This window comes from Carya illinoinensis, chromosome 4 (genome assembly GCF_018687715.1).
Source record: "Carya illinoinensis cultivar Pawnee chromosome 4, C.illinoinensisPawnee_v1, whole genome shotgun sequence".
Classification (NCBI taxonomy): Eukaryota; Viridiplantae; Streptophyta; class Magnoliopsida; order Fagales; family Juglandaceae; genus Carya; species Carya illinoinensis.
The window spans coordinates 13,069,587-13,097,237 of NC_056755.1; the positions used below are offsets into that span (position 1 = coordinate 13,069,587).

Here is a 27,651-nt window from a genome sequence, read left to right on the forward strand (position 1 = left end):
GTGCATTGCACGTTACTTTTACCTAGTAAATATATATATATATATATTAAAAAAATGATAAAATTCTGAAAAAAATAGTTTAATATTTCTCACAAAAAAAACTTAAAAAAAAAATCATATTAATAATAAATATGTGTTTTGAAAACAAAAAAAAAAAAAAAAAAAAAATTCATATTTGTTTATTTTCGATTTATAGAATTAAATATTCATTTGATTAAATAATAAAAAGCCCAAAAAGGACGTCCAATTTCTTAAAAGCCCTCTTCTTCTTCGTCTCCTTCGTCTTCTCCATGCCCAGCCCACTACTCGCAGAGGTCGCATAGTCCCCCCTACCCCTCCCCACGAACACAACCTTACCAAACGCCTATGCACCATTGAGAAGGAGGAAGAACCGAACCCTAGAAACTAGAGGGAAAGGTAGAGACAGAGAGAAGACGTAGATACGCTTTCATGGCTGGCATTTGCGGGGGCGTTTTGCGTTCTAGGGTAAATTCGTGCTGATTTCATTTGCGAATAGGGCTCGTGTTGAAAACCCTAGGAGAGAGAAAGTGTTCCTAATTTCAAGTCTCCCGCCCCAATTCAGGTACTTTTTGTTGCTCTTTTGGTGTGTGGTTTTCTTCCCCGTGGTTCTGAAACCCTAGAGTCCTGAAATTGGTGCGTATTGCGGGGGGTTGAATGGCATTAGGTTTTTATAATTTGTTATAGTCAATTCATGTGAATTCTGTTAGTTTTTTGCGACTGTTGTGCATTGTGATCAAATGCGTAAATGTTGAAGCAGTAAGTCACGTTCTTGGTGAAGTTGCTATATGATATGTTATTGTAAGTCATAAATAGTGTGCCCATCAGGGGGAACTTAGTGGGGGTATGTTTTTAAGTGGTAAGCTAATGATTCTGGGCCGTAATGGATTTCTCCCAATGTTATGAGAATTTGATGGAGAATCAATGCCGGCAAGGCCCTTGCATGCAAGTGTTGCTCATGGGATGTGAGTTTCTATAACGAGTGTCCATAAATGTAGTGACTCTTGCTTACAGTTATTAAAGACCGTGATTTGACAATGCATTTGTTGCATCATTTTTTAATTTTGACTGGCAATTCAATTGTTCCCTTATTTTACTTAAATGTATCAACTAGATGCCATCTTGTAGTGATAATAACTAGTTTGATAGTTAAATGCTTGTCACAATTTGTGGTTAGCGATGCATTATTATTTTTGTAAGAAAGACAATTTTATTAAATGCGCAAAGGGGCGCTGTCCAAGTACACAGGGTGACAAGAGGAGCACCTAACTAAGGAGTTGAACCCTAATAACTAGGGGAGGATTGAGGGAATTATCACATCCTTCACTGGGTCTCATTCTTGGCTTACAGAGGGGAATGGCGGCAATCCAAAACCTTGGGAAGGAAAGTGAATTGGCATCAAGCCAGCTTTATCATGTCCTTTAAAATCATTTTAATGCCCAGTATATAAGATGATTTAAATGTATTTCAGATTGACTGAGACCTTATTAGTGCTGATTTTCCCCCTAAGTGCTTATCTTACTGCAAGTTCCTCTAGCGTGTGCTTATATATTGCATTACTAGAATATAAGTAGATTTCTCCTGGTAGTGCAGCCTGTTATTTATGATGCATTTCATTTATATGTGGTCATTGCGAATGTCTAAGCAATCATCCTCTCATGATCTAAGGGTTGGTTTGGTTATACAGTTCAAACCATCTCATCTCATCTCATCATTACGACTTTCCCAAACTTCCATGCAAAATATAATAAATAATTCAATTTTTCAAATCCCAAAACAAAAATAATAATAATAATAAAAATTATATTCTACCAATATTTTATTTAATTTTCAACTTTTATCTCATCTCGTCTCATCTCATTTGTGTAACCAAATGAGGCCTTAGAGTTTTGCTATTGAGGAGATGTCCATGCAAACAATTTTTTTGCCCTCTTGTTTTGAGAAGCACATCAAGTAAATTCTTATGCATCATTTTTTAAGTGGGATTCTTCTGTACGTTAGCTTCCTTTTTTGTAGTGAATTACTTTAGAACTTGTTGAAGCGGATGAGATTTTATTGGTGCAAAATTCTTATGTTCAATGCATTAATAGCTGATTGAATCTGTAATTCCTATAATTTGAGCTTTAATGCATTTTTTTATAGAGTGTTTTTTTTTTGGCCAATACTCTTGAAATAAACTGATGACCCAGCAGGTGTGAGATGATGCCAGGGCTTGGCATTGGATAGCCTCCCAATATATCACTCTAATTTTATGTGATTTTTTCTTAGCTCACTTATAAAAGAATGAAATTGTTAATTAGCTGCCAAAAGTTTTATGTTTCTGTATTGGTAACTTGGTATTCTATCTCCCGTATACTCGGGCCTTTGTCAAGTTTTATGTTCAACAAAATTTTGTTTACAGATAAAAAAATATATGGTATTCTATCTTTAGCTTACTCATAAAAGAAATCTGCAGCTACATTGAATCTTAGGTGTTGAATGCCATTGGTTTGTGGAACAAATGGCATCTCCACCCTGTAAAATAAGTTGTAAAAGGTGATGAGGTAATGGGTCCAATCCTATATGGGTTTGTGAATTTTTTTTACCTACAAATTATCAAAAAAAGATTTTATTTACCTAAAAATAAAAATTCCCATGTCTGGAGTGACTTCTATGTTGTAATATCATTTAACTTTTTTGATTTCCATTTATGTAACATTTATGTGACCTCAATATTCACTTGTAAAAGGGGGTTTATTTCAAGGTGTTTGGTTGAAAACAACATTTATGATTTTAAGATTTACATTTATTTATTTAGCCACTTCTTCATTCTCACAAGACTTTTTGTCTTTTGCTTTCACAAGTTTGTGGAATGTTGAATAGATGGGAGGGGAAAGATTGTAGGTATAATGGTAGGTATGCATGGATGTAGCTCAGAGTCTGGCCTCCTCGTAAATGCTGAGGTTGATTCTATGGGTGGAGTTGTTGATGGCGGGGTTGGTATTGGTATGAAGACCTCTCCACGCCGAGCAGCAATTGAGAAAGCTCAAGCAGCACTTAGGTGATACTGGCGTGCTCCTTTGTGTTTAATCTCCTTATGAGTCTAATTTCTTTATCTCTGTGTATTCTCTGTTTTCCATTTTGTATGTAAGAAGATATATTACTTGTTGGTAACAGGCAGGAGTATGATGTTCGTGAGGAAAGGAGAAGGGAGCTAGAATTTCTTGAGAAGGTACAGAATTTTGATCTTTCATTTGCTGTTTATGCAACTCCAGTTTGTGGATGAAAATAATCCTAAATATATATTTTTTTTATTTCAGGGTGGCAATCCATTGGACTTTAGGTTTGGGAATGCAGCTTCAGTTAGTGTCCAGTCTACTTCACTCACTGATCAGCATCCAGAAGTAATTGTGACCAGGTGGATTCTTTTTACTGTTGTGTATTTCTGGGTGATGGATTTACGTTATATAAAAAATTGTTTCTGATAGGTTAGTTATATCCATTTTGTCTTATTTTATTTGTTAATCAGTGAAGCGAGAGGTAGTTTTGCATTGGCTGCCTCACCTCATGGAGATTCTGTTGAGAGTAGTGGTAGACCGGGGGTTCCTGCAGTTTGTGAACCCAATAGTGCTGATAATCTATTACTTTTTGATGGTGACAATGAGTTACTTGAAGGTGAGAGGAGTTCTATACAGCCTGGTAGAAGAAATAAAATTCCTCCATCTGAGCAATCTTCGCAGATGGATGGGAGTCAAAATGCCAAGGAATCTGAAGATTCAGCTTTTCTCCGCCCATATGCTCGAAGGTATAGGTCCAGATCAAGCCGTGATGGCTCTCATGGAAGGGATGGAAAGGAGATGATGTCTGAAACAAACAATGTAAAGGACCAGAATTTATCTTTTGCTTCCAATTTAAAGGCTGCTAGTTCAAATGGTGATATTGTTTCAAAAATTATATCCCCTGACAATCAATTGGATATGGATGTGGACGGTTTGCGAACGCTAGAGACTATTGGCAGTAGCCTGCCTGAAGGTAGGTTGGATGCCAAGGCTCCCAAAAGCTTGAGGGATAATCAACATGATCAACCTTCTCAAGTTAATGCCCAGCAAACTGCTGTTGATTTGGCTTCAGGGGGACCTGATTTTGTTCAAGAAAGGCATCGGGTAGTTTCAGCTAGTGTTGAAGATCCACCTGTTGCAACTACAGCAAAAGCAGAGAATGAAACTAGATCTGGTCAGCTGAATGGGTTTGACAGCACTCAATTGGATAGAGAAAGCAAACTTAATGAAGGTCAAAATAGTAATGCAGCATTTGGCACGAAGGGTTTAGATTCAGAGTGCTCTGGTACCCAAACTAGCCTAGGCGTAGATGTAAATAATGATAATGACATGTGTACTACCACAAAGAATGCTGTATCTAATGGGAAAACTAAGGAGCAAACTTCAGATTTTGAAGAGACAATGGATTTAGTAGGTGGTGAGGTGGTTAAAGAAAAGGATAAGTCCAATGGTGTTGACGAAAGGAATGAGACCAAGCTGGTTGATGGTGGTCTTATTGTCAATGCTCATTGTGATTCTGTTTCTCAAAACCACTCTAGCGATGGTACTACAGTCAAAGTTGAGGAAGATATGCAAACAAGTAGATCTGAATTACAGAAAGAGGTGAAATATTCTTCTAACATTGAGGGGATGCGACAAAATAAACATACTGAATCGGATATTGAGGGGAAAGCGGATGAGGTGTTGGTTGATAATTCCAACCCTAGCAAGGAAACCATTTGTGCTGGTAGACATGAAGAACCCATGGATATCTCGAATGGTGAGCTTCTAGGGGCTGCTTTGTCAGGGAGAGACACTTCCGGTGCCACTGACCTTCAAAGTTGTTCTGGTAACTCCTCAAAATTGACAGACAAGGCGCATGAAGATTCTATTTTGGAAGAGGCACGAATTATAGAGGTTCTTATTTTACCTTCTGTTCTGGTTTATGACCCTTTTTCTCAAGCGTGCTTTGAAGCAATTTTTCTATTTTCTTTATCCTCTGTAAGGCTATAAAGGACTGACATAATGCCGTATACAGGCGAAGCGTAAGAGAATAGCAGAGTTGTCCGTCCGTACTTTATTTTCGGAGAATCGGCGAAAATCTCAATGGGATTTTGTTCTTGAGGAAATGGCTTGGTTGGCAAATGATTTTGCACAGGTATGATTTTATGGAAGTTCCATTCTTTCAAATTTTTTCTCATGTGGACCTTTTGTTCTCTCTTGAATTTTATCTTGTCTGGTATGGACTTTCTAGTGCACACAGTTTGAAGTACATTTTTTTAATAATAAGAATTTCATTAAAAAGCACAAAGATGCAATCCCAGTTGGAAATTTACTTTTTGTTAGAACTTTCTGTGGTTAACCATATCCGACTATATCCCTGCTGTGACTCTGTCTCCCTCATTATTGTTATAGGAGCGTCTTTGGAAGGTAGATGCTGCTGCTCAAATATGTCGGCGGGTTGCTATTACTTCTCAGCTGAGATTCAAGAAAAAAAATCAATTTTGGGAGCTAAAAAGAGTAGCTCACACCTTGGCAAAGGCTGTCATGCAGTTTTGGTGTTCAGCAGAGGTTATTTCAAATAGTGATAATCCAGGTGTTGGTCAAAAGAACTGCAAGTACAGTTCGTTTGGATCAAGGAAGGTGGATGGAGATGAAGTTTCTAAGGACAAGATTGAAGGATCTGATACGGTACTGGTTATTTACTTGAGACCCTCTTTTCTTGCGTGTTTGTTTGATATTTAGCTGTTGTTCATTGTCCAGCAACTCTTTTCTTTTCTAATATCTCATCTATATTATCACATATTTATCATAAAGTGCAGTTAGCTCTATGGTTATGGTTGTTTAAATTTCATGTCCTAAGTATATATGAATCAATACATTTATAAAAAAAAGTATATATGAATCAATACAAATTTTATTTACTGAGAAAAAAAGTATATATGAAGTGTCGCTGATGAATTTTGAAGGAGAGAACATTTGGAAAATGGAGACGGTTTGTTGGAGAAAGATAGAGGCAGGTCTATTTGCAGCAGTATGTGGATAGTCTTTTTCATATGGAAAGATGAAGTAGCAGTTTACTTTCTTTTATATGCTGATTTCAAGTCAAGAGAGTAGGAACCATAGGAGATAAATTGATCATTAGGAGTGTGGATTTTCTCTGGGACTTTTGTTGTTTTTGAACCTCATAAACTAGCAGAAGTGGGCTGGATATTCTGAAGCATACGTTCCAATAATATAAATCTGATCCTTTTAACTACCTTTAAAAGGCATGTAAACTACTTAAGTTTTAGATGTGTCGTCCTTTAGTACTTGGATAAGATGCAAGCTTTGATGAGTTGAGTTTGAGTGATGTATCTTGTAGCTTCTGATCTGTTTATCAACTGGAGCATTGGACCTTTGGTTTTAAGATGAGTGTTTACTTTTGCTGAAAAATTCTTATTCGTATGCCCTCGCAGTTTCGTCTTACTTTACAGCGGCTATAATACTGTCCAATAATCTGTCTTTATTTCCTTATAATTTGTGATTCTGGGCAGAATGCAAGTGAAGTTGTTTTCCAATTAATAGAGTTTTTATCTTATCTTGGTGTCCTTTTTGATAACTATTTTTGTGGTCATGGGCAGAAGACAAGCAAAGAAATGGGGACACAATATCCCAGACAAAATACTCCAATTGCTGTAATGGGATATGCAACTAGATTTTTGAAATATAACAGCTCTCTCGGTTCTTCTCTTCAAGTGCTGGCACCAACAACTCCTGACAGGATATCTGATATGGGAATTGTGGAGATTTCATGGGAAGATCATCTTACTGATGTATGATCCAAGTTTCATTGTACTCGTCTTTATCTAACTTATCAATATTGACATTTGTGAATCAGCATTCTGTCCTTCCCTTCCTCTGTCAGTCACAGACATAGATATGCTATTATTCTTGAGCTAGGTTGGTTATGATGTCTTGAAAGCCTTGTAGGCTCGCCATATGTTACACTAACTTGTTTTTTTTCTTGATAACCAAAGGCTAGGCTGCCTTGTAAAGATGATTTTGTATGTTTGTTTCTATTAAACTTTTCTTTCCATATTAGATCAAAATTCCTTTTCAAATATTTTACACTTTTGAGTTTATACATTGGCAGGAGTGCCTCTTCTATTCTATTCCATTTGGTGCATTGGAGACCTACAGAAAATCTATTGAATCTCATCTGCTACAGTCTGAGGTAATATTTTATTTTTCTGAAAATATTTCTTCCATTCATGTGTACATTGTGAATAAGATTGCCTATATATCTTTTTCCTATGCTCTCATTCATTTGTTCTGTGGTTGTGGGTGACTTTGACGTTTTAATGGCAAAATACAGTATTATTCTGAATGTATTTCACATAAGCAGATATTTCTTTTGCAATCATATTCTTACCATGATTAAATTGAATTATCTCAGAGAACTGTGAGCTCCATGCAAGAAGAAGTTGAGACATCAGCTTATGATGCCACAGCAGGTATTGTTGAGACTACTGCAATCTATCAGTCCTTGTTGATCAGTGTAGTGATCCTTACAAGTTTATTTTCAAATTCAGGGTATGGATATGAAGAGAGTGCATATGATGAGGATGAAGGAGAAACAGGCATGTTTTCTTTGCCTGGAGCCTTTGAAGGTAGCAACTCTTCAAAATTTTCCCAGAAGAAACGCAAGAAATTTGAGTCATACACTTCGAGGTCATATGAAGTGGGAGCTGATTTACCATTTGGACAATGCTCAACTGGAAATCAACAATCGATGTTGATCGGAAAAAGGCCTGCCAGTCTTCATCTTGGTTCAATTCCTACCAAACGAATGCGCACTGCTACTAGGCAAAGGGTTGTGAGTCCTTTCAGTGCTAGAGCAACTGGGACTGTACAGGCTCAAGTTAAGACGGATGCTTCAAGTGGAGATACTAACTCTTGTCAAGATGACCAGAGTACTTTGCATGGTGGATACCAGATCCAGAAAAGTGCTGAGGTTGAGTCAGTTGGGGACTTCGAAAAGCATTTGCCATATGACTTTGCAGAAACATCATCAATGAGGCCTAAAAAGAAGAAGAAGGCAAAGCATCTGGTACATAAGTGTCAGCAGACACCAGGGGCTTCTTTATTACCTAAAAATTATTATTATTTGCTTCTTATGTTCTTCCTTTACCTCTGTTAAGTTGCTTAAATTTTATATGGTTGCAGGCTTCCACGTATGACCTGGGATGGCAGCTGGATTCTGCTACTCTTAATGAACAGGTAATTGTTCTTCTGTTCATTTGTTCATTGAAAGTTGTTTAATATAATATGAATCTGATTCTGCCATTTTTAACGAGCAGACAATCTTTGTTCTTTTCATTGAATACAGTTTCAAATTTCATGAAACTTCATTTTTCTTTTTAATAAATTGAACTAAAATGATTGTAGTCATGTATATTACTTCTTGAAGAACAGCACAAGTACGGCCAAGAACTGGAATCAGAGCAAATGCAAAACCGAAAGCACTGTTCTGTTTCTCTGTATTATAGTGGTCTAAATTTGGGCTTTATTCTTTAACGTTATAAGGTGTTTATAAATCGGGCCGATTATAGAGTTCATTGCTAAGGAGGATTTCGCAGTGGGAAGGATTTTTTTTTTTTTTTTTTTCAGTAAACAAGTTTTTATTGCTCAAAAGAGTAAACAAGAGCCCATGTGTACGGGACATATACAAGAGCAACGCGAAAGTGTGTTAGTTTAGTTATACAAGGAATTTATGAAAAGTCATGCCATGAAAATCAGTTACAATTGACCCATGGAGTAAAGTATTAAAAAATAAGTTTCTAAGCTTATCCATTGACTGTTCTTGATCTTAAAAAATTAACTAGTGGAGGAAGGGTGCTCTTCACTAAATTTTGATGGGGAGGATATGTGTAGACTAGCTACTGCCTTTTGGGAAGGGGTTTAATGGATGAGGAAGTATGGAAAGATTTCTCAAATTCAGTGGTAAATGGTACTACAGGATCCAATGGTGCTCAAATGAAAATGGCATATATATTTTATTGATTGGCATCGGGTAGGGCTGAAAACCGACACTATAGGTGTGGTTTTGGTCCAAAACTGAAACTGCACCAATACTTTTTTAAGGGGGTTGTGCTGACCGAAACTGGCCGGTAGGGACAGAGAGAACCGGTGGTTTCTTACAGCCAGTACCAATCAGTTCCATGGTTGGTTCGTCGGTTGCTAACCTATCCCCAAACTCATATCACAAATTCAAACCAAATCAACCAAAACTCACAACAAACTAAAAAATTCACAAAATCACAAATTCATAACAAAAACTTAGGAGGAGAGGTGAACGGGAGATATGAGAGGAGAACAAGAGAGCTCGGCATGAAGTTGAATGATAGAGAGCTTGGTCTTGGAGAGACGTTTCAGAGAGGAGAGATCTCGGAGAGGTGAGATTGTGAGGGACAGGCTAAGGATGAGTCTGATGGGAGATCTTGGAGAGATGAGGGCCAGGCCAAGCTTTGAGCAGCGTGAAGGAGGGGAGGGAAGGGGAGGGCTGCGGTGTGGTGCTGCGGGGTGAGAGGGGATAGAGAAGAAAGAAAGAGATCCATCGGTATGAAGAAGAGGGAGGGGAGGGGAGGGGTTATTAAACCCTAGAGCTAAATGACGCTGTTTGGTGTATTAAACCAAATGGTGTTGTTTCACTTATATATATTTTTATACCTTTGGTATAAAATGATGCCTTTTAAATCACTTAAGTGAAATGATGTGTTTTACCTATGATATATATAAATATATATATATATATATATATGTTATATCAGCCAGTCTGGCGGTTTGAACTTGATTCAGACTGGGACCAAACCGGCTGATGTCAATTTCTTATATTTCCTATCGCCGGCCGACCGGTTCTCCACTGGTTCCGGTCGGTTCCTAACACCGGCGGACGGTCCCGTTAGTTCTTGTAAACCCTTGGCACCGGGTGTTCAGAAACATTGTCCCGACTAATCCCTGGGGTGCATAGGCCCTTGGCAAGGAGTTTCCTGCAGGTGCACATTAGGTAATTTAAGGAGAAAATCCCCTAGTCCGATTGTCCCTAGAAATTATTTGCATCCAATGGGATTTGAACCTTAGACTTGGGGGGAGCATACCTCCAAGCCCAAGGACTTTACCACTTGAGCCAAAGCTTAGAGGTTATGGCATATATTTGGCAATAATAGGGTTCGGTGGTGGATGTAGGCAAGGTTATCTGGCCATCCCAAGAGGTAGATCATGCAAAGCATGGTTCATGTAAGAACTATGTAAAGTGGGAACATAGTTCTAGGTGATTATGGTTGTAGGCAATGCAGTGGAAGAGCTGCTCCACTGTGGCAATGTCACCGAGGGGTGATGACACCAATTATTGTGGTGGCCCCGACTCCTATGGAATTTGATGACATATTGATCTATAAATAAACATAGTAAATTTTCAAGGACACTGAAGTCTTGAAAAGGAGTTCTCAGAGACCAAAAATTGAGGAACATAACAGTTGCATGGTTGGTAAACTTGAGGTGTGCAAGGTTGTTAAAGATAGGGGTACACAAAAAAGGAACTTGAGAATGGATGCTAATGTTGGGCTTTTTGATGAGCAAGTGACACATCCAAAGCTTGACACATCAGAAGAGCAAAAGTTGATACCAAGGGTGAGTGTACATTTGAAATGAAAATGTTGGGTAGAAGACAATTCCTCACAAGAGGAAATGGGGAGGACAGCTGTTATGGTTTGTACAAACTTCAAGACAAACATTCTTGAGTTGATATCAAAAGAAAAAAATAGGGCAATCAGGCCATTGTGATAACTTTAGTTCTGCATTACCTATAGATTTAATTTTGTACACTGGGTATGTAGTGGGTGAGCCAATATAAATCAGGCATCATATTCCCATAAATCAAGGCTTATCAAATTGGGTACTACAAAAATGAAAGGAAATTCAAGATTGTGTAGGGATATTGTGTGAGGGCTTTGAAGAGCAATTTATGGCGTTGTTTATTGCTATTGTAGTGGGGTATCCTCATCAAGGATCAACCCCCTCACAAAAATCAGGCCTAAAAAGAATTAGAAATCTAAAAAGACTCGGTCTATCAACTATGATTCAAGTGGGAGTTCTAATCGCTGTTGACTCAAGGGGAGGGCATTTTTGGATTCCTCATGAGTCCTAAGCTATTATCGTGGAATGTTAGGGGATTGGATGGGGGCAATAAGCTCCTTAGAATTAAAAATCCACTTTGCAATGGAAGATAGGTGCTATTTGTTTGCAAGAAACTACACTTGAACTTTATTTCTGTGGACTTTGGCTATAGACTTTAATGGATTAAATGTACATGATTTCCTTGCGACTTCTATAGCGACCTAGATAGGTCTTATCTCTTGTATACCATCTTGTGTACTTGGGCTATGCCTATTATTATTAATACTACCGTTTACTTATCAAAAAAAAAAAAAAAAAGAAACTACACTTGAAATGGGTTTGAGAAGCATTTTCTATAGCTTTTGTGGTTTTCATAATGTGGGATATATTTATTTAGTGTCCACAAGGACGCCAGGTAAAGTATGGCTATGTTAATAATAGAGTGATGAAAAAAGGAAAATAAAATATGTGGGAGAAATTATGGTGGTTTGTTCCTTTAAAAACATGGGACATGGCTTTTCTTGGGTTTTTGTGGGTGGTTATAGGCTAGATTTCGGTAAGAGTAGAAGGGGTGTGTGTGTGAGTTGGCTAGGCTTTGTAATTGGTGGGACTAAATGTGGTGTTGGTGGGGATTACAATTTCACATGGTTTCCAAGTGAATGATCAAGTGAAGTTCATCTTTTTTCTGCTATGGTGGATGTTGCAATTCTCATTAGTGAGTAAGACCTTATGGATATTCCCCTTGTTGGAAGTTCTTATACGTGGTCAAATAATTGGAACACTGCTTGGTCTAAAATCGATAGATTTAAGCTCCGTTTGGATGTTGAGATGAATTGAGTTCTTTATGAATAGTGGTTAGGTGAGATTGGTGGAATGAGTTTTGTGAGACCCACCTAAGATGAGTTTAGATGTATTTGGATGATAGACTCAGCTTAAAATTAGACCGAACTGAGTTGATTTTAGTTCAGTCCAAGTTCCAAATGGGCCTTATTGTGTCCCTAGGTGGGGGGGAAGTGCATTTTCAAAATTTATGTCTAAAGAGGGTACACAAACTTTGCTCGGACCATTTCCTTGTTATTATTGATTGTGGAGGCATTTAAGGGGGTAGAAGGCTCTTGAAATTTAAGAATATATGGCTAAAAGCAAAATTAACTGGGGTGAGACATTGATGGTCTTCATATCATTTCCAAGCAATGTCAAGTGTTATTTCAGCCTGAAAACTAAAGGCTTTGAAGAATGACTTAAAAGACTTGCAATGAACTTTGGCAATGTGGAGCATTGAAAAGAGTTTGTTGGTGGTCTTATAGGGTTTGGATGTCGTGGAAGAGGAATGAGTACCATCTGAGGGAGAGAAACTAAGGGAGAACCAAGTGCGCATTGACTTAGAAAGGGTCTCATTAATGTGGAATTGTCTTGGAGGTAGAAATCTAGGGCCTTATGGTTAAATGAGGAAGATGAGTGTACAAAGTTTTTCTCGGTTGGGAAATTTGAGAAAAGTCTCAACGCTAATTTTATTGCACTTATTCCCAAGAAGATTGAGGCATTGAGGGTTAAGGATTACCAGTCCATTAGCCTTGTGAATAGGGTGTATGAGATCATTTCCAAGGTGCTTGCAAATCGATTGGGAGGAGTTTTGGGGCAGATCATTATGAAATCCCAAAACGCATTTGTATGGGAAAGATAGATTTTGAACTTAGTTCTCATCACCAATGAATGCCTAGATAGGAGATTAAAATCAGGCAATCTGGGTCTCTTGTGCAAGTTAGATATGAAGAAGGCTTACGATTATGTTAACTGGGTTTTTTTTTGTTGCATTTGCTTGGGAGGTGTGGTTTTGAGGCGAGGTGGTGCACATGAATTAGATGGTGCATATCGATGGCGTGGTTCTCAGTTTTGTTGAATGGCTGCCTAATTAGGTTTTTTTAACAGCTTCCGAGGTCTAAGGCAAGGGGATCCTCTATCCCCACTTCTCTTTGTCATAGTCATGGAGGCATGTAGCAGAATGATTTCAGTGATGGTTAACAATGGGTTTTAGCTAGTTTTTCGGTTGGTGACATATATCGAGGTACTCCACATTTCCCATTTATTGTTTGTAGATGATACCCTTATTTTTTGCGAGGCAGATCTAAACCATATTCAAGCACTTCTTGGTTGTAGTTGGCAATGTTTGTAATATCCGGGAATTGACAGTGAATTTATCCAAGTCAGAGTTGGTTCTAGTTGGCAATGTTTGATTTTGAGTCTGTTTATGGGTTGACAGTGAATTTATCCAAGTCAGAGTTGGTTCTAGTTGGCAATGTTTGTAATATCCGGCTGTTGGGTAACACTCTTGGTTGTAGGATCTCTTCCTTCCCTATGAATTATCTTGGGCTTCCTTTGGGGGCCACCTCCAGGGCCAAAATTATTCGGGATGTAGTAATTGGGAAGATTGAATGAAGATTGGCAGGTTGGAAGAGATTTTATTTGTCGAAAGGTGGTAGAATTACTCTAATGAAAAGCACTCTTTCCAATCTACCTACTTATTTTTTATCCTTGTTCCCAATTCGCGCGATTGTGGCGGCACGTACTGAGAAACTTCATCGTGACTTCCTTTGAAGTGAACTTGGGGATGAATTTAAATTTTATTTGGTCTAGTGGGACAAGATATGCTCCCTAATCTCTTATGGTGGTTTGGGGGTTAGAAATTTGAGGGTGTTCAACCGTGCTTTACTTGGGAAATGGTTTTGGTGCTATAATAAGGAACACGAAGCTTTATGGAAGTCGGTGGTTGATTACAATTATGGAGTCTTGGTGTTTTTTTTTTTTTTGGGGGGGGGGGGGGGGGGGGATGGTGCTCTAAGGACGTAAGCAGGGTTTTAAGGCGTGGGTAAAAGGAAGCACATTAGACGAGAGTGGGGAGTATTTGCCTGTCATACTAGAAGTGTGATGGGAGATGGCTCAAGAACTAAATTTTGGCATGACATATGGTGTGGAGACTTCTGTGGTGGACCTCATGGAGAGGTATGGTGATTTACTCCAATGGAATGTGAGCTTCACTAGGGTGGGCCAAGATTGGGAAGTTAGTAACTTGGAAGATTTCTTCCAACTCTTATACTTCATGAGACCGAGAACTCAAGGAGCTGATGCTTTGTGGTGGATACCTACCATAAAAGGTATATTTTTAGTTTGTTCTTTCTATAAGATCCTCACACAACTGCAAAATAATCACTTTTCATGGAGAAGAATTTGGAGAAACAAGGCCCCTCTTAGGGTGGCATTTTTTGCATGGACAGCATATCTGGGAAAGATTTTGACGATGGATAACTTACGATATCGCGGGTTGATAGCAGTGGAATGCTGCTGTATGTGTAAACAAAGTGGTGAGGCTATGGACCATCTGCCACTACATTGCGAAGCATTATGGGTCAATGCATTCAGACAGGTAGAGCTAGCCTGGGTTATGCCCGTTACACTGGTCGAGCTTTTGGCATGTTTTTCGAACTTCGGCGGTATTCCACAAATTTCAGCTGTGTGGAAGATAATTCTTATTTGTATTCTATAGTGCATTTGGAAGGAATGAAATGACCGGATATTCGAAGATAGTGAGCGTTCACTGGAGGAGATTGGATTACTATTTGTTAGAACTCTATTTCTTTGGGCCAAAGCTGTAGATTTTAATGGCCTTGATTTTCTTATTTCTATTTCTTCCTCCTAAATAGGTGTTATCTCTTGTATTACTTCCCCCCCCCCCCCCCAACCCACACACACACACACACACAGAGGTACTTGGGCTATGCCTATCCATATTAATATAATTTAACCGTTTACTTATTAAAAAAAAAAAGCATTTACTAGAGGTAGACAAATTTTAGGCTTGGTGGTTATTGCTAATGAATGCCTAGGTAGTATCTCAAGAGAACTGGGTTGCTTTGCAAATTATTGAGAACATGATCATGTGAATTGCATCTCTTCTTTATTGGCTTGGGATATGTATTTTGGGAGAATTAAGGATCTTGGTGCGCTCTTTATATTTCATAGTGCAATCTTTTGTATTGGTGAATATCCCTCCTATTGGCTTTTCAGTAGTTCGTGTGGTCTTAGATTGGGAGACCTGCTTTCCCCATTACTTCTCATTATGTCATGGAGGCTCTTAGCAAAATATTACCAGCGACATTTGGTGGAGGTTTTAACTTTGGCTTTTCAATGGGACCAAACAATCTAAGCATGGTTAAGATTTCACATCTATTGTTAGTAGATCATGTTCTGATATTGTTTGGACCAAATTGGCTTGTCTGCACTTTGAGGGCTGTCTATGTTTTTTTTTGATAAGTAATAAGAGATTTTATTTCCAAGAATAGGCATAAGCCCAAGTACAAAGGACTTATACAAAGGAAATACCTACTACTTTCTAAAACCAAAAGGAAAATCTAAAAGAAATTCTGGAAATTATCAACCATTACAAAAGTTTTAGCCCACAAACTCAAAGTTCTAAAGAAAAAATCCCTAAGGTCTCCTAATAAATGTCCTTTGTCTTCGAAGTATCTCCCATTCCTTTCGAGCCATAGCTCTGTCTTATTTTGAAGCCTCTTTTGGCCTCTGGGTAGAAAGTGAATTCAGCCTAGTTAGAGCTGATTCTAGTGGGTAATGTTCCTACTGTGGATAATTTGGTTAGCATTTTGGGTGTTGGGTATCCTATTTTCCCATGAAATACCTTGGCGAGGCCCATAGACGCCTCTTTCAAGGCTAAGTCGTTTGGAATGGTGTGATTGAGAAGATTGAGTGCTGATTAGTTAGTTGGAAGATTTGTATGTCCAAAGGTGGTATGATTACCTTGATAAAGAGCACTCTCTCCACTTTACCTACATATTTCTTATCTTTATTTTCCCTCCTAATTAGTGTGGCCAATCGAATAGAGAAGCTAAAACGAGAGTTTTTATAGAGTGAAAAGGTAAAGAGCTCATAATCACCTAGTAAACTGGACAGAGCTTGAAACTTGCTTTTGTTCAATTATTGTCGTCTAGGGAAATGGATTTGGTGGTATCAAAATGAGAGTGGCCTTGTGGAAAGCACTGGTGGGTTCTAAGGGGCTGGTTGGACACTGATCTATTGGAGTTATCCAGTGGCTCCTTGCATTGGAATGCTAATTGTTTCAGAGCTGCCCAAGATTGGGAGGCTGATACCTCCACAGAGTTCTTTGGAAGGGTGGATAAGATGCTTTGGGTCCCTACTAAAAAAGGTGTCAGACTGTTGGGCTGCCAATCCACCTAAAACCAATTGGTGTTAGGAAAGACACACTCAAGTCTTTTATGGCATTCAACATTGCACCCACAGGCCTGTTTATAGAGTGCTCGCAGGGAGCGGTATTGTGGACACACTTCAACAATCCCTTCCTCACGATGATGCTCTTGTGAATCAAAGCCATGACCTCTAGCTCTAATACCATTTGTTAAACCATGGAGCTGCCAATCCACATAAAACCAATTGGTATTATGAAGACACATTCAAGTCTTTCATGGCATTCGACATTGCACTCCGTAGGCCTGTTTAGTGTTTATTATGTGGTTGCAGTGAGCGGTATTGTGGATACACTTCAACAAAAAGGAAGCTCATTATCTGATCTTTCTGTATGGTCCTTACACCTTAGTATTGTAACCCATTCCCTTGCTTGAATATTTGGCGACAGACACCTATGAGAGCAGCTTTGTTTGCCTGGACAGCTTCCTTAGGGAAAATTCTCACCATAAACAACTACAGAGACGTGACATCATTATGACAGATTGGTGTTTTATGTGCAAAAAAAGATTGGGGAATCTGTAGGCCAACTTTTGAGATTGCCAATATACTTTAGAATGGCGTTTTTAGTTGTGTTGTGTTGGCTTGGGTTATGTCCAGGAGCATAGTAGACTTCACCAATTGGAGATGGTTATATGACAGCCCATAAATTGCAACAGTACGTGAGATGGTCTCTATTTTTCTAGTGTGGTGTATTTGGAGACTAGACCTCATTATTTGGAGAGGGTTATATGGCCATCGACAAAGATGATCCCTATATGTCTAGTGTGGTGTATTTGGAGATAGAAGAGGGGATTGCATATGAAGATTGCAGTTTAAAACTTTTTTTTTTTTTTTTGATAATTTGTTCTTTTGGATAGTTTCTATAGAATTAGCTGAATTTCTGTGATTGTCTTGCCTCTTTTCCCTATTTCTAATTAGGTGTTCTCTTGTATGCTACTTGTGTACTTAAGCTATGCCTTTTGCACTTTTAATGAACTCTTTGATTACCTATCAAAAAAATAAATAGATCTAATGTTGACATTTTGGCTTCAAAGTTTTTGGTAAAATTTGTGCTAGATGGAAACTTTTGGCGCATACATCTTTCATGCAGACCTAGAGATAATATCCTTTATTTTTTATTTATTTTTTTTTAAATTTATTATTATTATTATTATAATTTTTTTATGGCGGAGAACTTATCCAAGGCAGGGCCTTTCGGATCCATCCCTGTAGAGTAAACCCCGGTCCCGTGCACCGTACACTTGGAAGTTTCCCTCTATGGAACTGGTTAAATCGTTGGCTTTTCACTAGTGGGTGTGGCTCCAAAGGATTGTTTCCATCCATGAGGTGTTGAACCTTAGACCTTGAAGGGAGTGATATCCCAACACCAAGGCCTTCACCACTTAGGCCAACCCCTTGGGGTTAGGACCTAGATAATACTTTTTTGATAAGACCTAGAGATAATATCAATTGTGCCTTAGTTTAGTTTTGAGATAAGGGGTTCAGAGGGTAGGTATTTTAGTAAGCTCTATTTATCAATGAGCTTAAGCCCAGGTGAAAGAAAAATAGACTCTAAGTGGAGGGCGTGTGGAGAAGTTTCGGTGACAGGGAAGCTATTAAGTGTCTTCATAGCATTCTGAAGACTCTTATGATATGGCAGTTGTTTCACAATGGGTCAAGCTGTCGTCTCTCTGCTCTATCTCGTTTCTTTTCATTAGCAAGCTTGGGTCTTTTTGACACAAGTTACCATGAAGATTCTAATTTGTTACCTTTTCTGGTTGTAGCATGTTTATGCTTGGTAGTTTACTTGCTTGTTCAAGTTATCTTTGAAATAATACTGTATCTTTCTAACTATCTCCAGAGTAGTATTCATCTCCTTTATATGCCTTTGATTTTTAGAGGGACCATTCCAAGAAGAGATCGGACAATCACCAATTTGAATCTAATGGAACAAATGGTACAGCTCTTTTTCGCTGACAATAGATCTAGTAATTTGCTTGAAAACATACTAATATATTTTATGTTGTGTCTTTTACATTTCACCTTGTTTCTCTGAAGGTTTGTATGGGCAACCTAATTCTAAGAGGCCGAAGTTTTTCAAGCAAGCACTTGATAATACTTTTGACAACATTACTCCTATGAGCGGGTCCATTCCTTCCCCTGCAGCATCCCAAATGAGTAATATGTCCAGCCCAAATAAATTCATTAAATTGATAGGTGGTCGGGATAGGGGCCGGAAAGTTAAAGCTCTGAAGGTACTCTTTGTGATGAACTATTGTTGGGCTTTGTTCATATGTTTTATTCATATTATTGCTAATTTACCTGTATTGTGTACTTTTTCCCCACTGAACTTGAGCAATTAACCTTCTTTGCAGATATCCACCGGGTTGTCTGGTTCTGGAAGTCCCTGGTCGCTGTTTGAAGATCAGGTCATTACGTTTTCATAACATCATCTATCTTTGGTTATTTCTAGAGTTTTTGCTACTACTTGTGCTAGTTATCTGATATTTTTGGTTATCAGGCACTTGTTGTTCTTGTACATGATATGGGTCCTAACTGGGAGCTTGTAAGTGATGTTATCAACGGTACTCTGCAGTTTAAGGTAGTTCTCTTATTTGAAATTATGTCTTGGATTTGTCCTATCATATACCTGAGCTAATTTACCCGGGGCATACTGTATGTTCTACTGGTAAATCCTGTTACTTTGCATTGCCTTGTACATGATTTGATCAAGGTTATTTAAAATCTTGAGCAATCCTGTTACTTTGCATTGCCTTCTTTTGGGCACTGATTCGATTGGTCTGTCTAACATATGCAGTGTATCTTTCGTAAGCCTAAAGAGTGCAAGGAGCGTCACAAACTTTTAATGGACAGGAGTGCTGGGGATGGGGCCGATAGTGCTGAAGATTCAGGGTCTTCACAGTCTTATCCATCTACATTACCAGGCATTCCAAAGGCAAGAATCTTCATAAGCTTTCTGACAATGACGTCAACTTTGTCTCTGCATTGGAATGATAGCTGTGCTGTTGAGCTTATTCATATTGCTTCGCATTCATGCAGGGCAGTGCCAGGCAGTTGTTTCAACGCTTGCAGGGGCCAATGGAAGAGGATACCATCAAGGCTCACTTTGAGAAAATCATTATGATTGGGCAGAAGCAGCACTATCGAAGGAATCAGGTTTGTGATTTGAAGTGCACATGTGCAGATCCGAACATATTGATGTAATTCTGATGCAAATTGCTAATGCTGTTTGTGCAGTTGCCTATAGTTATTGGTCATGGTTTATTCTGCAGGGGTGGGTCCAAAGGGCCTGCCTTAGAGAGGTCCCCGACATAAAAAAAAAGAAGTTATTGGTCATGGTTTATTTATATTTCCTTTCAAGGCAGAATTTTTTTTTTTTTTTTTTTTTTTTTCTTTCCCCCTCTTTTGGGATGCAATTTTATATCAAAGTCTTCAAGCTTCCATCATCTGTTAGATAACTTAGATCAGATATCATTACAGGATGCCAGTATGAGCTAATAGTCGAAGGTCATACTAAGTCATTGTTTTATTGATCTCCTGCGGCTTTTTTCTTTATAAGAATAATGTTTTTAATCCACATTAAATAATTTTCCATGTTGAAGTCTCAGTTTTGGTTTTTGGAAATTCTTTCTGAATCACTGATTTAGAAATTATGGGAACTCTTATAGAGACTTTAATTGAGTCCTCGATATTCCATCAAGTCAAGATATAGTTGAATCTGAAAAGGATTATTATTTGTGTTTGCATATATGCTTATAGATAAAACTATAAGACCTTGTAATTTTTGTTGGCTTTTCTTTGGGTACTTGCACGTATGCAAATACATAAATTTTGTTTTGTTAAGTATTTTCCCACTCTGGTTGCCTTCCAATTTGACAAGTGTTCCCCGCCATATTTTTTAGATGGCATTCACAAGTCTAAAGTTTCCAATTTGACTAATAGAAATTTCAAGGGATTGCATAAGTTGTGACAGCTTGTTAGCTATTCAAAACAAAATGTGTCACATTTGAAACTACAGGCGAATGACCTGAAAGCAATCTATGTTGAGCTTTGTTTACTATTTAGTTTAAACTGTTTCCTGACCATTCTTTTATCTTCTGAAGAGTGATAACCAGGATAGAAAACAAGTTGTACCTGTTCACAATTCTCATGCTCTGGCTCTTAACCAAGTTTGCCCAAATAACCTGAATGGAGGAGGGGTTCTAACGTAAGTTTTGGCGCCTTTCTGCACATTGGTTTTGCATGCTGGTTTTTTATCCTACTTACTGCTACTAAATTTAGTATTTTTTTAATGTATTTTCTCAAAACTACCTGGCCCATATTCAGTTATTGTCTTGTGAAAAAAGTATTTAGTTTCATTTTGTTGTTTGCTTGAAGGCCCACCGATCTCTGTGATGCAATGACATCAAGCCAAGATGGTATTTCCATTGGTTATCAAGGTTCTCATACGTCTGGTTTAGCAATATCAAGTCAGGGTACTGTTGCATCGATACTTCCTACTTCTGGGGCAAATTCTGCACTGCAAGGGTCTTCCAGTGTGGTTCTTGGCAGTAACTTGTCATGTCCATCTGTTACACTGAATGCCTCTGTCAGGTAGTCTGCTGTTTTATAGCTTGACTTTTTTACTGTTTGTTTACCACCATGTTCTTTTTATATTTTTGTTTTTCCAAATTTCTTTAAACCATTATAAGTGGGTCCCTATGTATTTTCAGGGATGGCAGATACAATGTTCCAAGAACATCATCTTTACCAGTTGATGAGCAGCCAAGAATGCAGCAATACAATCAAATGTTATCTGGTAGAAATATTCAGCAGTCTAGCATGTCCCTTCCAGCTGGTCTTCCGAGAACTGATCGTGGTGTCCGTATGCTACCTGGTGGAAATGGTATGGGAATGATATGTGGGATGAATAGAAACATGCCAATATCAAGGCCAGGGTTTCAGGGAATGGCCTCATCATCTATGTTGAATTCTGGGACAATGCTTTCTTCCAGTATGGCGGGGATGCCAAGCCCTGTAACTATGCACTCTGGAGCTGGTTCTGGTCAAGTAAACTCTATGTTAAGACCCCGTGAGACTTTGCATATGATGCGGGTGAGTTTTAACTGTTACATTTTTCTATTCTACAGTTGCTTGTTTTGAGAGCAGCATTTAGTTTTGGTTTTTGGTTTTTGTTTTCTGTGTGGGTGTGCACTGTGTAGAAAAAATTACTTTAAACCATGAAGAAAATCCAGAATTTTGAAGCCTATCAATCTACAAGCCTCTTCTAGGATTGAATGGATATTTTAACATCACGTTGCATCAATATAGCTATATATCTTAATAGGTTGCATCAACTTGATCTGTTCTCTCTCTATCTAGATCTAGTTGTTGTAAACCCTGCATTCTTTCTTTTGGTTGATCATTACTAGAACTTATCTTGCTTATCAATATAGAGCTATGTATCTTTTTTTTCTAGGTAGAAGAATATACCTCTATATCTTACTGTCTTGTTTATTCCTCCTGGCCAAGGGTATTGTGGGGGTGTGTTTGGAGCTCATTTGAGATCTGTTGGCTGAATTTGAGCATTCCATTGTTTCACGTGAGCAATCCAGCCCATGTTAAACCTTACTTGAACCCCTGGATAGATGTATTATACTGCCAGGAGGGTAGTGATGGGTTGAGTCTGGGTTGTCTTAAATTAGAGGTAAGGTTTGTTTACATCTTTGAACATGACCCACTTGTGCTAAAGCCAAAATCCACATCTCTCTGTGTCTCTCTCCCAAACCAAAAAAAAAAAAGAAAAAAAAAAAAATTCATTTTCCTTAATTTAGTTCTGCATTAAATGCACACCTACTGATTTGTAAAACTTGTTATAGAAGCAAACCCAGTAATCCAGACTCGTTGATCCTACTTTGCTAACATGTTTAATATCTTGGTTGTTGATATTTCTAGTAGCACGTGTTATTTTCCTCCAAGAGCAGATCTCCGGAATTGATACTATCTCCTATTAGTTTATGAGACATCATGATTCTGATATTGTAAGGTCTTTGCTTGACCATACTATTATGGTTCTGGCTGCTTCAATACTTCCTCTTCAGTATTTATTGTGATGTGAACATCTATATCTGTGCTAATTACTTTGCAATGGACAATCCCAAATGAATGAGGTTCACGGTTAAAGAAAGAGTCCACTAAATCTCACTTCTAAACAATTCGGTAATGAGTACTTATGTTTGTTTACAAGCTTTGGAGGTGTGATTTCGAATTATGTTTGACCTTAACATTCATAAAGACTAGCCAATCATGCACACACAATGCTTGACATAAATTAACATAGGGGAGAAAAACATTTTAGTAAGAACAAAGTACAAAAAGCTTTGTTGACTTTGACTGTAGATGGAAAAGGTTGGTAATTATTTACACGAAGAATAGAAGACGAAGGGTTGTACAAAACAATTATGAGTGGTTAAAAGTTGGGTAAGAAAGAGCATGGTTTGGTTATTAGAAATTCGAATGTTTTAATAATGATATTAATTTGATAACTTAGGTGAATTATTTTGAGAGTGGTTAAAGCGGATTATTTAAAGGAATTCACAAGACAAATTTAGACTGAAAACTATCTATGGTTTTATTTTTTTGATCAGTCAATAAGAGTTTTATTAAAATAGGCCAAGCCAAGGATGGAAAACTATCTATGGTTTTATGGGCACTAACGATGCTTGAAAGTAGTGATATTTTGTATTCTTTGGCTTTTTTTCCTTGAGCAGCTTTGAAGCAGTATCAAATTTAATGATTTCAAGTCCTGTATTTGAAATAACTTGTGCTCTGACTGATGTGGCAGTTAGATATGGTTTTTTGACTTGGGTGCCTGTCTCACCTCAATTGGTTACCTATATTCTGTTCTTTCACATGTTGATTTGTCATCATTGGCTTAGTAATACATCACTATTCACTATTATATTTCATATCACAAGAAATGTTATTTGTGTTATAGCCTGGCCATAACCCGGAGCATCAAAGGCCAATGGTGGTTCCTGAGCTTCAGATGCAGGCCACACAAGGGAACAGCCAAATTATCCCTCATTTCAATGGATTGACTTCTGCCTACTCTAATCAGAACACTTCACCTGTTCAGCCATATGCTGGCCATTCTCAGCATCATCAGATGTCTCCACAACGGTCTCATGCTCTTAGTAGCCCTCATCACCCTCATATTCAAGGCCCCAATCATGCTACAGGTTCCCACCACCAAGCCTATGCAATCAGCCTTGCTAAACATCAGCGGTATTTGCAGCAGCAGCAACAACAACAGTTTGCTGCATCTAATACTTTGATGCCGCATGTCCAGCCACAGCCACAGCCACAACTTCCCATATCGTCTTCTGTTCAAAATAGTTCTCAGATTCAATCAACATCAACTCAACCAGTATCTGTGTCATCTGTGACGCCGACTTCCCCGATGACTGCTTTATCATCTCAGCATCAGCAGAAACATCACCTACCACAACATGGGCTCAGCCGGAATCCTGGTGCTGGTGGGTTGACCAATCAGGTGGGGAAGCAACGGCAACGACAGTCGCAGCAGCTACAGTTTCAACAATCTGGCAGGCACCACCCTCAACAACGGCAACAACCAGTGTCTCAACAGCAGGCTAAACTTGTAAAGGGAATGGGAAGGGGGAATGTGCTGGTCCATCAGAACCTCTCCATCGATCACTCTCATCTTAATGGCCTTTCTATACCTCCAGGAAGCCAAACTCCTGAGAAAGGAGAGCCGATTATGCATGTAATGCAAGGTCAAGGCTTATATTCTGGCTCTGGCTTGAACCCAGCCCAACAATCTAAGCCACTGGTTCATTCTCAATCTTCAAACCCTTCCCAGGCACAACAAAAGCTACTTGGCCCAGCACCCCCTTCATCACAGCAATTGCAGCAGATGCCTCCTCACTCTGATAACAGCAGTCAAGGCCAGACTCCACCAGCTCCTTCAGGTCATACAGTATCAACTTCTCATAATACAGTTCCATCTGCTGTTGTTGCTTCAAATCACCAGCAGCTGCAGCTACAACCTCAGCCGCAGCCACAGCCTCACCAAAAGCAGGTTAATCAAACTCAATCAAGTGTTCAGAGACATTTCCAACAGAATCGTGTGAATTCTGAGTTTCAGAACAAGTCTCAAACTGAACTAGCTCAAGCTGACCAACAGGCTGTGAATAGTGCTTCTCCAGTGATTTCTGGCACTGGAGTGCCTCAGATCTGTAATGATTCAACTGATGTGGTTCCTGTTGTTTCTTCTTCCGTTGCTCCTCAGTGGAATGCTTCAGAACCAGTATATGATTCTAATAATTTGGTGACTCAAGTGAGTTCTGTGGGGAGCACTCCTGTTTCAAATTCATCTGGGAGTGAGCCATTACCACCTATTAGTCAAGGGTTAGGCCCAAGGCAGTTATCTGGTAGCTTTCCCTCGCACGGACATAATGTTGGATCGAAGTGGCAGGCTCAGCCACCACTGCAACAGTCTCCAACACCCCTACATCCACCCCAACAACAGTATCAGCTGCAAGAACAGCAGCCACAAGAACAACAATCACCTCGGCATCTCCAGCCACAAACACAACTCCTCCAAGCAGGGCAAGGCAGTTTGTATATGAGGCCCACTAGTTCTAAACTGGAATGAAGCCATCTAGTGGATTGAGCATTTCGAGACCGGTCGGCCTGCCAGCATTGAGTGTGCATGCCCTTTTAACAGCAATGCACAGGTAATTTTGTTTCTCTGCTCCATCAGCAACTGTAGTCTATATGCAATATGCAGAAATGATTTAGTGTTTAGTCAATTGATTGTTAAGAAGGGATCTAATGTTGTGATTTGCGTGTGCCTTTTGCATACACATTGAAAAGGTAGGCAGGCATTATTTGACAGGATATTTTTAGTCTGAGTTATACGGATCCCTTTTTCGTAATGCTTGGTATCCAAAGTTTATTGTTTTTTTCATTTATGTTCAGACTCGGGATGTTTTCCTCCTGCTCAAATTGATTCTCAGATTATTTAATTTTTTACAAACTTGTCTTAAATAAAATCCATAGTTGAACTATTTATGGTGGGTTGCTCTCTAGTTGCGTGAGTGCTGGATAATAATGCAATACTCTAATCCATTAGGCCTCCTGTTGTTTACTTCTTGGGAGGCGCATTCTTAGTTCTCTGAAGAAAGCTAACTCAAGGTATGTGGTTTTGATGCAGATGAAGCTGGTTATTCCATAATACGCATTGCAGGAGAGAAGGAGATGCTGATCATTATTTGCAGGTCCTGTCAAAATGTTAATTGAAGCAATTTGACAAGGCGTTATGATGTTTTTTATTTTATATTTTGGGAAAATCTTGTATATTACCACTGGTTTAGAATTTTGGCAAGATAGAGATGGATATAGAGGTATGTGTACAGGGCATCTCTCCTCTTTCTCCTAACTTTTTTTTTCTTCTTTTTTCTCTCCTCAGATCCCTGCTCATGTGGAGGGATCCTATTCCTTTTTGCCCCAATAGATTAGTGCATGTATCATTACCCTTTCAAATTAATGGGGTAGCAATTATTTTCATGGCCAAAAGCCGTTTGGAGAACTTGTGAATATAAGATTTATGCTGTATACGCTAGTCAGTGTTTTTTTTAAGAACAATCATCAGTTGTCACTGCAGGTGCGCCCACGGAATTGTTTTAGCTTGTAACTATTTTCAGTTTGTGTAGTTCAACAAACCTTGACAGATCATCCTTTTCCTGCTGTGTATATTGAACAACAAGCCCTTGAAGCTTCAACATTCCTCTGTTTAAAAAAGTCTATTGCGTTCTAGGTACTTCTCAAGCTAGTGATTGATTGACACTTCTACATCGCTGGAGATTTTGGTATTGCGCCTGCTGATAATGGTGAGAAGCTGTAACTTGTATGTGCCTTTTTGTAAGCATTGTTTTCCTATTTGAAGAGTACTTTACTTTCATTTGGGTATGTCTTTGATGCAAAGTTTAAATGTTAATCGCAATGCATCATTTCGTTGCACAGTGCATTTGTACGGGGATGTTTATTAAGGCTTGTAAGATTTTCCTTTGTTGCAGGATCCTTTGATGTAAATTTACTTTGGGTTGAATGTAATTAATGAACACTAACACCATTTATGGAATGTGTAGTTTTTAGTTTGTCTGTTTAGGTGAGGGTTGCCACTTAGTCCTCTAGTTCATGGCTCTCAACCCAAATAGAGGAAGAAAAGAAATGTTTATAATACCTTTCTGGCAGAAAACTTCAAAAAGAAAAAAGAAAAAACAGGGAGAGGTAGAGGGCAACCACAGATGGAGATTAACATCCTTGTTTTTTTTTTTTTAAAGAATGCGTGCAACGTGACAGCATCTGCATCAACTGCAGAATAAAGGTGCTTTTATTGCTAGTTTCTTATTTTTCAATTCATGCTCTGTGTCTCCGTCTCAATGGTATAAATTTAGCAAACGATATAAAGTAATTTTTTTTTTTTTTTTTTTCTTTCATATTACTTATAGATATTATTCTTTTAGAAACACAATGACTGTGTGCCCATTTTTAAGGCTAAATAGATACTTTTTAATAAAATAATAATAAGAAAAAATCTTATTCCAGTCCCATATTAAGAAATGATATAAAGATTATTATGACTATTGCTTCTCATTTGAAATTATAAGGAAAAAAAAAATCTTTATTTAAAATATAATTATATAAAAGGTTATAAAAATGACTATATCTATATTTTCAAATAAGGAATGGACAACTCCTCAAATGAGCATTTATTCCAATCAATCTAAGAGGAGTGGATGCTTATATTTTGTTATCTGATGTTTTAAGTGATTTAATAAATTAATACATTTAATAAAAAATTACTTTAAAAATGATAAATCAGAACTATTAAAAAAGAAATGATAAAGACAAAAATATTTTCCACTACCTTTTATAATCTCTGTTTTAAAAGTTTAGTATTTAGGAAAATAGAATTATAAAAGTAATATTATTACCGAACAAGTGAATAATTTATTTACGAAGTACTGGAAGTGGCCCCATCCATCAAATGCATGTAAGTTGTTACCCAAAGTCTTTTAATTCGACTTTGTGAGACCGCACCAACTACCAACTGCCGCCCACCACCATTCCAGAACATAACAAGGCATAGCATTAAGCCCGCCACCCCCCCCCCCCC

At 38.3% G+C, this 27,651-nt stretch overlaps 1 protein-coding gene across 2 annotated transcripts; it reads left to right on the forward strand.

Moving 5' to 3' along the window:
- Nucleotides 1–257: 257 nt before the first annotated feature.
- LOC122307280 (chromatin modification-related protein EAF1 B-like) lies at nucleotides 258–26,117 on the forward strand. Of its 2 annotated transcripts, none has more exons than XM_043120050.1 (23): nucleotides 258–583; nucleotides 2,862–3,058; nucleotides 3,175–3,229; nucleotides 3,318–3,415; nucleotides 3,527–4,952; nucleotides 5,074–5,193; nucleotides 5,451–5,726; nucleotides 6,659–6,850; nucleotides 7,171–7,251; nucleotides 7,474–7,531; nucleotides 7,610–8,127; nucleotides 8,244–8,297; nucleotides 18,345–18,402; nucleotides 18,504–18,700; nucleotides 18,821–18,874; nucleotides 18,967–19,047; nucleotides 19,264–19,401; nucleotides 19,506–19,622; nucleotides 20,570–20,673; nucleotides 20,844–21,059; nucleotides 21,179–21,560; nucleotides 23,443–25,207; nucleotides 25,687–26,117. In XM_043120050.1, the coding sequence occupies exons 2-22, from the start codon at nucleotides 2,907–2,909 to the stop codon at nucleotides 25,123–25,125; spliced, it is 6,060 nt and encodes a 2,019-aa protein (XP_042975984.1). In that variant the 5' UTR covers nucleotides 258–583; nucleotides 2,862–2,906; the 3' UTR covers nucleotides 25,126–25,207; nucleotides 25,687–26,117. The 2 variants fall into 2 exon arrangements, with proteins under 2 accessions (XP_042975984.1, XP_042975985.1); XM_043120051.1 differs by having other exon boundaries at nucleotides 6,662–6,850.
- Nucleotides 26,118–27,651: the final 1,534 nt, after the last annotated feature.

Excerpts from the sequence above, each read along its gene's own strand:
- LOC122307280 (XM_043120050.1), top strand. The coding sequence starts at position 2,907 with ATGGTAGGTATGCATGGATGTAGCTCAGAGTCTGGCCTCCTCGTAAAT. Across the intron at positions 18,701-18,820 it reads GGAAAGTTAAAGCTCTGAAG|ATATCCACCGGGTTGTCTGG; the intron begins GTACTCTTTGTG and ends CCTTCTTTGCAG. Across the intron at positions 21,561-23,442 it reads AGACTTTGCATATGATGCGG|CCTGGCCATAACCCGGAGCA; the intron begins GTGAGTTTTAAC and ends TTTGTGTTATAG.